General features: G+C 51.4%; 1 protein-coding gene across 2 annotated transcripts in view; it reads left to right on the forward strand.

Moving 5' to 3' along the window:
• Positions 1 to 4165, forward strand: part of FLT4 (fms related receptor tyrosine kinase 4) — a 39055-nt gene extending 34890 nt beyond the window's left edge. For both annotated transcript variants that reach the window (XM_047777850.1, XM_047777851.1), the window contains exons 29-30: positions 192 to 277; positions 2223 to 4165. In XM_047777850.1, coding sequence (XP_047633806.1) covers positions 192 to 277; positions 2223 to 2418 — 282 coding nt within the window. In that variant the 3' untranslated portion in view covers positions 2419 to 4165. The remainder of the gene's footprint in view (positions 1 to 191; positions 278 to 2222) is intronic.
• Positions 4166 to 12767: the final 8602 nt, after the last annotated feature.

Below are 12767 nucleotides of genomic sequence, written 5' to 3' on the forward strand. Positions count from 1 at the left end.
CAATACACAGCCCCTGCCAAGCCTCAGTTTCTCCTTCCAAGGTGAGGGCGTGTGACCCTTACCTGCAGGCTCTGGTGAGCAAGTGGACACCCATTTCCCCCACACTTCCCACTGGATGAGTGTTAGGTTGGGTGCGATGAAGGTTTATGCCTCAGTGGGTTCCACAGCCTTGGCTTATTCTCTCTGCACAGGATAACCAGACGGACAGTGGGATGGTGCTGGCCTCCGAGGAGTTTGAGCGGCTGGAGAACAGACACAGACAAGAAGGCAAGCTCAGGTAAGGCGTCTGGAGCCTCCTCCCCTGCCAGAGGCCAGGGGAGGGAGGCCAGGCTGGCATGTACCTGTCACTCTTTACTTGACACTTACACAGTTCCGTGTTGCCTTTTTGTGCATCCAAGGCCCTGAGACTTGAGGCCTTAGTCCACCAGCCTCCCCAGAGGACCTCCCTCCCCCATCACCGTCCTGACCCAGTGCACCTGGGGCTGGTCCCCAACCCTCTCTTCCATTTGACAGTTGCTCAGAAGACGTCTCTTTGTGAAACCAAGAATGATGCAGTGTGCCAATGGCACCTACCATCCCTCTCCCAGCCAGGGGAGCCCAGCACCATCCCTGATCCCCAGCCCTTAGCCTGGTGGCCACAGGAGCCAGCAGATCACGTGACCCAGAGCTGACTTGCACCCTACTTTGATAGGAATGTGGTTCTAGAGAAATTCTCCTGTGCGCCTGCACAGAGGGCGACCTGAATAGATAGTGAGCTCCATTTGCCCAAGAAGATAGCTCCCTCCTCTTAACAAAACAAACAAAACCCAAAAAACCAAAAAAAAAAAAAAAACCCAAAAAAAACAACCCCACAAGAACACAAAATCTGAATATTTAAACTTTGAAGGGTATATATAAAATAGTTAAAAGTCTACTCATTCATTTGACCAGTTGACTGGCTCATAGCTGTTTACATGACAGGACCTACACTATCATATAAAATGCTTTTCCACTTTCTTAAGACACGTGTTCAGATCATTCAGCTCCACCTTTGATACCTGTGCCTTTGACATAGTTTTTCCAGAGCAAATCTTGACTTCTGCATGGGTTGTTTGGGAATTGGTATGTGAAGATGTCACTGAATAGTGCGCCCTAGACCACAGGTGTGACTTGGTATCACATTAGGATAGTTGATGTCGTTTTTCACCTTTCGAGTGAGGGGATTGAAGACCTCTGCACCTTAAACCAACTATCAGTTATTTTCCCAGCAGGCTGTGAAGGGCATGTTTGCAGTACTGTGAACACAGGTGGTTGTGGGGTCATATGCCTGGGGACAGTTACCACATACGTATCGTGCATCTTGGCCTCCAGTTGTGTTTTTATTGATTCTATCAGGTGATCTCTAATAGTAAACTAGTTTTGGAAAATGAATGCTAATTGCATTGGCAGAAATTGTTTCTGGCTAATGCTTCTTTCTGTTTGTTTGTTTGTTTTTGTCTTTTTAGGGCTGCACCCACGGCATATGGAGGTTCCCAGGCTAGGGGTCGAATCGGAACGCCCGGGTCCTTAACCCACATAGGGAGGCCAGGGATTGAACCCACAACCGCATGGTCCCTAGTTGGATTTATTTCCGCTGTGCCACAACGGGAGCTCCAGGTTTTATTCTGAGAGTGACTGGAAGCCATTGGAAAGTCTGCCAAGGGACTAAGGACATCGTCAAACTTGAAGGCTCTCTGAAGACTGGCCTACAGGGAGGCATGAGTGGGAGAAGGAAGATGAGCTAGAGCCGTGAGGAATGTGCAGTGATGGGCCTCTCACTCTAAAGCAGGGGCAGAGCATGGAGAGAAGTGCCGGGATGTATTGCGGAGTAGAAAGGACAGGACTCCTGGATGGGCTGGATATGAGGGATGCGGGAAAGGGAAGAAGAAAGGATGACACCCAGGCACTTAAGCCATTGAACCATGTTGATGCGCTTCGTGCCAAGACTGGAAGAGAAGTAGGTTTAGTGGGATGAAGTTGGGCTTCTCCATTGTCCCACGCCCAGGCTTGGGACAGAGAAAGCTCTGGTGTTTGCCAGTAGTCACATGGGTTTGTTTTTCTGTTTAAGTCAAGTCTGTATGTGTTCCCATTGGCTTTGCGCCCACTCGAGGCTCTGGTTGTGTCCTTCGTGATACGGATCAAACCCTGACCCGGCTCCAAGCTCTCTTCTTTTCTTACTGACACCACCTTCCTTGTCTTGGCAGCTGTAAAGGACCTGGCAGGAATGCGGATGTGACTGCGGTGCACCCTGACCCCCAAGGGCAGTGGCCGCGGCCAGACCGGGGAGCCCGGGGTCAGGTGTTCTACAACAGCGAGTACGGGGAGCTGGCAGGGCCACAAGAGGAGGGCGACAGCACCCCATCCACCCACGTGCCCTTCTTCACAGACAACAGCTACTAAATCAGCTCTGGGCAAGGCCCCCCTGGACCCTGGGCTCTTGACAGTCGGTGGGGGCCATGCCTGGCAAGGGAGCAGAGGGCCAGAGGCCCAGGCTGGGAACTCATCTTCTTTAGTTCGAGCCAGGAGGCATTTCCTCCTCCTTAGCTGGGAAGAGCAAAATCTAGGCACCAGGGCTGCCCTGCACTCCATCACCATGCCTGCCCGGGCCACCCTGCAGACCCCTGGGGCCCTTCTCCCTTTCAGATTCTGACTCCACTTAGCTCAAAGTTCACAGGGGCTGACCCTGAGCTGGTCACGCTCCTAGGCAGTCTCTTTGGATGCCTTCTCCCACCATGATGGGTGGTGTGATCCCTAATTTCTTATGAGAAATACAAGGGTCTGAGGGTCGTATGGTGATGGAGGTTGAACTGTGTCTCCCAGCCTCCGCCCCAAATTCAGCCCCCTCCACACAGCCCTCCCTTCCCTTGGGATCGGCTTTCTTCACTCGCTTCTCCAGGGCTGAAGAGAGGGCACTTGTATTTCCAGCTCAGAGTAATGAATGAGGAATGTGTGTGGGGCAAGAAGGGGAGGTCCTCTCCTGAACCTGGCCAGAGCCCAGAGCAGGCGTCTCTGCAGTGCCAAGCCATGAGTTACAATCTGCCTTCTTCTCCTGAGTGTTGAGAACTTTGCATCATTGGCTTTTTACATTAGAACTTCAGCCTAAAGGGATTTACTTTTTAAAGCTTCAGCCTGAAGGGAGCCCAGGGAAGGTCTTCCTGAGTCTGGATGATTCTTGCCTCTGATCCCCACCATCCCGAGTCAAGTCAAGTGCTATCATAATAGACCCTACTGTGGCCACCTCTTTCGAGATGGTCCCCAGCCCCACCTCCTAGCCCAGAATTGGAAGAATCACCTGAAGGTCCAGAATGTCCCATTTGAGAAACACCAGGTTCTTCCCTCTGGGGCCTGGATCTGTCACCTGAGGCACCTCCCAAGCTGTGAAGAGCCTTATGACAAGCAAACACCATGGGTTCCACTGAAGAAGGCTTTGGGGCTGGCCCAGAGGACCCACCAGCATTGCTCTGTGCCAGGAGGCAATCATCAGATGTTCCTATAACCCCAGGGAGGCCGTGTCTTCTGCCCCCTAGTCTGTACCTGACATCCGTGCCCTGGAAGGTCAAGCCTCTGCCCTCACAGGATCTTCTGGAGGCTGGAGCTGTTTTCCTCAGGGCGCTCCATCCCAGTTCGCACTGCCTCTCCACCCGCAACCCCCGACCTGGGAGGCCCCTCGTCCCAGTTAGCACCACAGAGATTGACACCGACCCCTACTCCATGAGACGCTTGCAGGACAGGCGCTGTGAAGAGAGCAGGGGCTGGCCCAGCGGACCCCCCCTCCCACACCATTGTGTATTGTTCCTTTAGGATACATTGAATGCAGGTGTGTCCCCAGTGATCCTCCTCCTCTGATGTCATCTGACTGTAAGGCTTGGGTTGCAGGTTTACCTGGTGGAAGTTCAAAAGCCATTATCTATCAGAAGAGCAATGTGTGCAGTTTGGGTGCAGGACCCTGGGGCTTCAGACGCCCCCTCCCCCCACATGTGTACCACCTGTTTGTGTCACCTCTCTTCCTGTCACATAACTGCACACACAAACATGTTCTGGGAAGAAAACCTACCCTACCTTCCTCTGTAGAACATGTTCTCTGAAAAGATAAAATATTTAACAAAAGATAATAATAAATTTGATGCCAGTCTTGAGTTATAATGAAGTTCTTGGCTAAGTCTCAGCTATCCATGAAGATTTTATTCCAGCCATCCTCTTGCCAGATCAGCCTCACGAGGCCACTGGACAGGGCACACAAAGGGCAGCAGCCCTTTCTCCCCATCAGCTGTGGAGTCCCCCAAAGCCACCAGCAGATGGCACCGGAAGGACCAGGATGCAGGACTTGGGTTTCCCCAACTGAGAAGCACCCCCTCTGGCTTCTGAGGGAACAAGGAACACACTCCCCCAATGTTTACTTTATGGATAAAGTGACAGCACCTTGTCCCCACCACTAGAGCCAAATGCTGGCTTAGGCCCTGAGCACCAGTAGCCCATGGGCCTGGGAGTGCAGCCCAGGCTGGGTCCCTGCTGCCAGCTCCCCAAGTTTCACCACCCTGAGCAGAAGCCTAGGACCGCTTCCATCACAGACCATGGACTGGGGCAGGACAAGAGGGGTGCAGCGTGTGCCCAGAGTTACCTCAATGATTGAGTGCCCTCCTGGACTCTAAGATAAGGGGGTCCAATATCCACCCAAAAGGATGAGCTCCAGCCAGGAGCATGCGGCAGGGCCTCCACAGCCCTGCCCTGCAATGTTTGTATGACCTCCATTCGTAAGTGTGTGGATGGCATAGAGGGGACCTCAGATTGGAGTGTGACACTGGCCACCTGGACACAGCCTTAGCAGGCTTCTTGGGAAGGGCTTGCCCAGCAGCAGTCCCAAGGACTCAGGCAGGAAATCGAGCCATGTCCCATGGACCCAACTTTGGGCCAGGCAGGGCCGATAGCAGAGCAGAGTAGATAGGAGCCCAGCAAAGTTCAGGGGCCAGAGGCCACTCTGGGGACAGGCCCTGTGCCTACCCTTTTGAGGCCTCTCTCACTCAGGGGCCTGCTGGATGCTTACACCTCCCCCAACCCCCCACTGCCACACCCTCTGTCCCAGCCTCATTTTCAACTCTCTTGGGCAGACCCCCTTCCCAGAAAGGCAGCCTTTGGTGGTAGTGGATTTGTTGTTGTTACCATTACAAAAATTTAATCGAGAATAAGAAAAGGCCTCTTGGTTTTGGACATTTGAACTGTACCATATCATTGGTTGGAGTTAGCCTCTTTCCCTTGAGGATCATCTCAACCCAGGTGTCAGCCATCAGGATGCCCAAAGTGTGCCCATGTGTGGTGGGAACAACTGCCCCCACTGTGCCCAGTTCTAGGTAGGGTGACACTTCTGGGCTTCTCTGGTTATGCCTGGCTGCACCAAGTGTCCCCGATCCCAATCCTGCCCTTACTCCCCAGAGCACCAGAGACTCCAGGTGTGAATGGGAACTCAGCCAGCCAGGGCACCACTGGGAGTATCCAGCCAATAGTGTGTTCCCACCTCGGGGTCCCTCCGCCCCTCCCACCTCCCAGGAACTCCCCCTCTCTGCTCCTCCTCTAAGCCCCAGTCCTTCACAGGGTGCCCACTGTCCCCTGTCCCAATGCCCCTCCCCTCTCCCCCAGCCCCACACTCCTATTCATTTCTACCAGAGAGTCATTGAGTCACCTCCTTTAGGGGGAATCAGGCCAAGGGCACACTTGAGTGTCCCTTGATTCTGTCCTGATGTCATCACTGCCCCTTGGCATCGGGCCCTGCAAGCCAATGGGCCAGGGCCCAGGAGGCAGAACCCCTGGGCCCTGCTTTGAGACACATATCATCCTAGGTTCTGGGACATGGAAGGAGGAACCATTTGTGACTTGCCGCCCTGGTCAATTGAAATGCTCCTAGGAGTGACCACATGGAGGAGGAAGCACTGCTCTCACCTAGTCATGTCCTTCAAAAGTAACTAAAAGTCAATTGGGAGAGTTCCTTGGTGGTCTAGTGATTAGGACTTGGTACTATCACAGATGCAGCCCAGGTTCAGTCCCTGGTCTGGGAAATGAGATCCCACATCAAGCTGCTATATGCCACAGGCGGGGAAAAAAAAAAAAAAGTCATTTGGGAAAGACACTGTCTGCAGTGGTATTCAACCCCAACCCTTCTCCTCCACTGACTCACCCACACATCTATCCCCTAGATACCTATTGTCCCATTCATCCACCCATCCATCCATTTATCCACCCATCCATCCATCATCTCCATCCATCCACCCATCCATCTACCCACCCATCCATCCACCCACCCATCCATCCATCTGTGGCAGAATAAATGAGAACTCACCCACCTACAAATGCCCCTCTCAAATGAATCACAAAGAAAACTTTTTGGGTTGCAACCAGGGAAGATGGGGACAGAGTCATTCTCAGCTAATCCGTGCAGCCTTCAGTGAGGAGAGGGGAGGTGGGAAGCCTGTTTTTAGAAGGATTAGCGTTAGCATGATTTTAATAGAAGAAAATGTATCCCTTATATGAGACCAAACTGGGGAGTTCTGGAAGTCTGAGAGTACCTTTTGAGAATCTGCTGGAGCAACTGACTACAGGCACTGTTGCAGTGCATTTGAGTGGCTCCTCTCTGGACCACAGTGGACTGAGTGCACTGCTGTCTCTTTAGAGCAGGGAGAGATGGACACCCCTTTACTTTCCTGCTGGAGCCAGAGGTGGTAAAGTTTGCCATTAAACCAAATGTGGGGGGTAGGAGAGATACTGAAGAGGTGACACAAAGTGTCTGAGGGAGAATCTCAGAGAACTGAGGGCCTTCAAAATAGTGGGGCATCTCTGATGGCCTTGGATGCCCTCCAGGGGAAACAGGGTCCAGTTAGGCCAGTCAAGATGGCTCTAGGGCCATAGCTCTGGGCTGAGGCCAGAAGTTCATCAGCGCTGACAATGCATTTCACTCTGACCCCGGTACAGGCTGACCTCCGATATGGCACCCTTGACTAGGACATGGTATATTTTCTTAATAACCTATAAAAATTATGAAGCTCCCATTTTATGTACCCTTTCCTCCCAATATAGGATGGGGCCATTTAATATCTCTGTTCTATTGTTTTGTCTCTAGTGTGACTTACTTCCTAATCTCAAAGGTAATGTCACAAGTGGGTCTTCTGATCTCTTTTATCACTTTCCCATGTATTCTGCCAACCTTGAAACCCTGAGGTCCATGCATCACTTTAAATGTATTGGAGAATTATGAAATTTTCTCTCTTCTTTTTATTTTTAAATGTGGGAAACACTACAAAAATAGTTACAGGAGTTCCCATCGTGGCACAGCAGAAGCAAATCTGACTAGGAACCATGAGGTTGAGGGTTCAATCCCTGGTTTCACTCAGTGGGTTAAGGATCTGGCATTGCTGTGACCTGTGGTGTAAGTCACAGACATGGCTTGGGTCTGGCGTTGCTGTGGCTGTGGTGTAGGCTGGCAGCTGCAGCTCCAATTCGACCCCTAGCCTGGGAAACTCCATATGCCCCAGGTGTGGCCCTCGAAAGACAAAAGACAAAAAAAAAAAAAAGAAGAAGAAGTTCGACAGAGCGGGTGTGTGTGCAGCAGAGCTGCCAGCAGGGGACCCCTGGGAGGAAGCAGGTCCTTTTCCCAAGTATGGAGGGCCTGGCTCCCTTTGGGCACAGACAGGAATCATGGTTCCCTCCATGGCCTGTGAGAGATGGTAGTGAGAGAAGGGACTGCTCTTAAACCCTTAGGTTTTAAGCTGTTGACTCAGCTTCAAAGAGCCCTCACTTTGGGCTGGCAGTGAGCACACCTCTGCCTGGGTTGGGTTCTGATCTTGAGTCTGGGCTGGGACATCCCTTGGGGTTTGATCCACCTACTCCCACCCCTTAACCTGGCAGCAGCTGCTTCCAGCCCCAGTGTGTGGAGGCTGTACAGGGTGCTAGTCAGTTCTGAGGGGCATTAGGCATGGGAAGGGACCAAGGAGGCCATTCAGATACATGGGGAACTGGCCCAGGGGCCTTGGGAAATCCCTGACATTCTCTGAGCTGCCTTTCTTCTGACTCTTGACGGTGATACCATTCCATTTAGGGAACCACTGGCAGCCACACCTTCAGTCCACTGGCCCCACTCTTGCCCAGGCTGAAACAGATAAACTAGACCTAATTATATGGGACATGACTTGGCCATAGCCACTGCAGCCTGTCCCTTGAGTCTGAAACAGTGTCAGAGGTTTGGTACTGCTGGCCACCAGCTTGTCAGCCCAGGGAGGACACCTATCAAAAAACAGAATTTCAGTCTTTGCTTAAGCCAGAGGACTTGGCTTTTCCATCACTTCACCAGTGCCAGGAGCCACTACAGCAAAACCATGTGGATGGCAGCTGACCTTGTCTGCCCTCCCCCCGGCAGGGCTCTGTGGGGAGAAGGGGCCCTGGATAGGAAAGGGGAAGAAGGAAGAGGCTGAGGGAGCTAGATCAATATTGACTCAAGGGAAGGGGCCCATGGAGGCAGGAATGTACACCACGGTGACACAGTCTGGAGCCCCAGGGCCCAGAAGCCAGAGCTATGAGGAAGAGGAAGGGGTCCAAAGTGGAGTGTTGGCAGAGGATCGTGGCGTGACCCCCGGGTAGGACAGCTTCAAGCCACGCCAACCTGAACAGGAGAAGCCCAGAAGCCTTCCCTGGACATACTCCCTTGAGTGTGGTGACCATCAGGACAGGAGAGGGAGGGATCATCTCCTAGTTGGTTGTCGTGGCCGTCCTGGCCCAGGAGGACTTCCCTGGGAGGGGACGGGGGCCCATATGGGCAGAGGAGTCTCTGAGACCAGGCTACGGCCGGGGGGCTCCAGGATCCTAGGAATGGGCTCCTGGCCCATCCACACCCAGTTTCCATGAGAAGGGAGTGTAGAGGGAATGAGGAAGGGCACCAGGGAGCTGTTTCCAGGCTTGTGTGTGCACCCGTCTCAGAGACTGACAGAGGAGCAGTTTATATTTGAGGAACTTCACAGACACGGGGTGACTATGCCATAGTGTTGCTGGAATGTCAGCCGTCTCTGTACACTGATGCCGAACAGAAACGTGGAGACAGAGTTGGAGGAAACAGAAACAGTGGCTTTAATTGCAGGGCCAGGAGGGGAACACAGCCCGCTAGTGCAAGGACCATGGCCCCCTTTGGAGGGGGTGGTGAGGAGTCTTAGAGTGTTTGAGGAGCAGGGTGACCTACACCACAGCTCACAGCAACGCCAGATCCTTAACCCACTGAGCAAGGCCAGGGATCGAACCTGTGTTCTCATGGATATTAGTTGGATTTGTCACTGCTGAGCCATAACAGGAACTCCTTGGCTTTGTTGAAAGGCTAGACGATTGTTACTCTGCCAGGCTTATCTGTTTTCCTTGTTCTCTGTATTTTCTCATTTCTCTGATTAAATTGAATTTTTCAGGAGTTTTTCTATAGACAAAAAGGCAGTCCGAGGACATGAGTAGGGGTCTGCTGGGGAAGGCCTCACAGGCTTCTTCTTGGTTACAATAGTGAGTTGCTGTAGAAAAGCAAAAGTTGGGCATGGAGAAGCCTCAGAGACAACTCTTGCGATATAACTGGGGCTCCAGCTGCTCACATGTATGAGGGATGGGCTGAGTCCGGCTGCACACAGAGTGGCCACACTCCTCACTGAGGGATGGAATTAATTGGTGTCCACAATCCGCTCCAGTTTGCCCAACAATTTACTTAACCAGGCTCTCAGACAGCTCAGAAACATAGGTGCTGGACTGACAGAAAGAATGAGAAGAGAATAAGGGTGCTCCTGGGACCTCAGGCAGGAGGTGCCTTGCAAGGTGGCCCCTACCCAACATGAAGGGGCTGCCACCTCGATGCCTGTGTCACAGCACAGGGACAACTGCTGATGCTTTCTCTTGGCCTGGCCTTCATTCTGGTCTCTCCCTGCAGGCAGATTTCTTTGATCCTGTCTTCGTGGTGGAATGCGCCCCCAGGTGGGCTCCCAAGATTTTCCCACAGGGTCGGGGGTAACAAGGCCAGCCTCTCATGGGTTCCAGGGCAGAGAGTCCTGGGAGGTGACTCTGTTGGGGTCAGCTACTCTGTGGGAAATGATGTAATGATTGGACTTAGAGGCAGCAAGACAAATATGACCACGTGTCTGTTCTCAGCTGTCCCAGCATGACAAAGAGCAGGATGCTCACCAATTTGGGACAGCCTTCCCTCTATGTCAGAGGGTAGATTGGACTTTATAAAAATCCAAAAACCTTGGTTGAATGTCAGTGGCAGAGCTGGGCCTGAAGCTGAGCCCCAGCACCTGCCCTTATACCCCAGAAGCCTAGGGATCGTGCTGCATGAGCTCAGGCAGTGCTGGGCCAGGAGCAGCATCACTGCCAAGGAAGGAGGTAGAGGGGCCGCTGATTCCCCTGCACCCAGCCCCAGTTCGGAGTAACAACACTTTCCTGCATCGTTTTTGACAGTGGGATCATAAAGGGGACTTGCAGCTTCTGTGACAATGTGCTAGGTGTCCTCCTGTTACTTCTACTTAGGGCTGATGGCTTCTCCGTGAGATGCTAGGTGCCCAGACAGAAGACCAGCGCTGCACTTAGGGCCGTGGAAAAATTTTCATTTTCATTTCTCTTTAAGTCAAAAAAGAAGTAATAGTAGTGAATACACACACACACAAGTATATATGTGTGTATATGTATACATATGATGGTTCATCCTGGATTATATTCATTTTTTTTAAATCTTTTCTAGGGCTGCACCCCAGGCATATGGAGGTTTCCAGGCTAGGGGTCTAATCGGAGCTGTAGCTGCCGGCCTACACCAGAGCCACAGCAATGCGGGATCCGAGCCGCATCTGCGACCTACACCATAGCTCACGGCAATGCCAGATCCCCGACCCACTGAGAGAGGCCAGGGATTGAACCCACATCCTCGTGGACACTAGTCGGATTTGTTTCCACTGTGCCACAATGGGAACTCCTATTTGTGTCGTATTTTATTTTATTTTATTTTTTGTCTTTTGTCTTTTTAGGGCCACACCCATGGCATATGGAGGTTCCCAGGCTAGGGGTCTAATTGGAGCTACACCTGCTGGCCTACACCACAGCCACAGCAACGCCGGATCCTTAACCCATTGAGTGAAACCAGGGATCGAACCCACAGCCTCATGGTTCCTAGTTGGATTCGTTTCCGCTGCGCCATGATGGGAACTCCTGTGTCATATTTTAGATTGCACATATAAGTGATATATGTGGTATTTATCTTTTGCTTTCTGACTTACTTCACTTAATATAATAATCTCCAGTTGCATCCATGTCACTACACGTGGTGTTATTTCATTCTTTTTTATGGCTGAGTAATATTCCATTGTGTGTGTGTGTGTGTGTCTAAAACACAAGCACATATATAAAACACATCTTCTTTACCCACTCATCTGTCAATGTATACTTAGGTTGCTTCCATGTCTTGGCTATTGTGAACAGTGCTAGCAGCTCCAAGCACCATTCACAAGAGCTAAAAGGTGGAAAGAGCTTCCATCAATGGATAAGTGGGCAAACAAATTGCATATAATTGCAATATAATATTATTTAGCCACAAAAAGAAATGAAGCACTGACACATGCTACACAGCATTAGTAAACCTCAAAAATATTATGCTAAGTGAAAGAAATCAGCTACTAGCTTGTATATTGTATGATTCCACTAATATGATATCCAAAATAAACAAATTCATAGAGAGGGATACAACCAATAGCTGGCTGCCAGGGGCCAGAGTGGAGGCAGGAATAGGAAGGGATTGCTTAATGGGTAAGGAGTTTTCTTTCAGGGTGATTAAATGTTTTGAAGCTCAGTAAAGTTTATTGTGCCACTGAATGGTTTGCTTTGAAATTTTATGTGTATGTCATCTCAATAATAATTTCTTAAAAACTTTATTAGATGAACAAAAAGATAATCATTTCCTGGGGGTTGAAAGGTGGAGGGATTGGCAGGGCCAAGGTCAGGGAAGCTCACAGTCTGTACAGGGACTGCCCCATGGGGGGTCAGTGGGGAGAGGCCAGGCAAAGGCTGGAAAGAGCTGGCTGCTTGTTGGTCCTATGAGGGGAGCTGCTGAAGCCCCCATTCCTCCCTATCCCACACATCCAGGTGACCACCAACACCATGTCCTGCCTGGAGTCTGAGGTTGACTCTCTGGGGAAGGAGAGGGTAACGGGGCACAGACAATTCAAGGGAATTCCCAGGACAGGGCAGCCATGAGGACTCTGTCACCAGAATGGGGCAGAAGGACAGAAGTTTCGACCAGGGCATCTCCATAAAAAATCTATAGCCCGGAGTTCCCGTTGCAGCTCAGTGGTTAACGAACTCAACTAATAGCAGTGAGGACAAAGGTTTAATTCCTGGCCGTGGCTTCTTGTGTCCTAAGGAATGCTGCCGAGATGCAGCCCCACAAGCACGAATTAGATCAGTAATTCATTCAATCAGTAATTCATTCTGAGGACCCACTCACCCTGAATCCTAACCCTGTTCCAGTTCCGACTGAGAATCATGCGAGTCGTGTTGTCCAAGCTCCACAGACAGGGCTGCTCTATGAGCACCAAATGACAATGGGGTCTGGGTGAAGCCGACATGCAGTGTGTGAGCAGTATGAGTGCAGCCCCCTGCACCATCCCCATAACCAAACATCAACGGAAGAGAGTTGTGACTCAAGTCCCCACAGCAAATGGCAATCTGATCCCAGCCCCCCGGGTCTTTCCACACTCCTCTCC

This window comes from Phacochoerus africanus, chromosome 4 (assembly GCF_016906955.1).
Source record: "Phacochoerus africanus isolate WHEZ1 chromosome 4, ROS_Pafr_v1, whole genome shotgun sequence".
Lineage (NCBI taxonomy): Eukaryota > Metazoa > Chordata > Mammalia > Artiodactyla > Suidae > Phacochoerus > Phacochoerus africanus.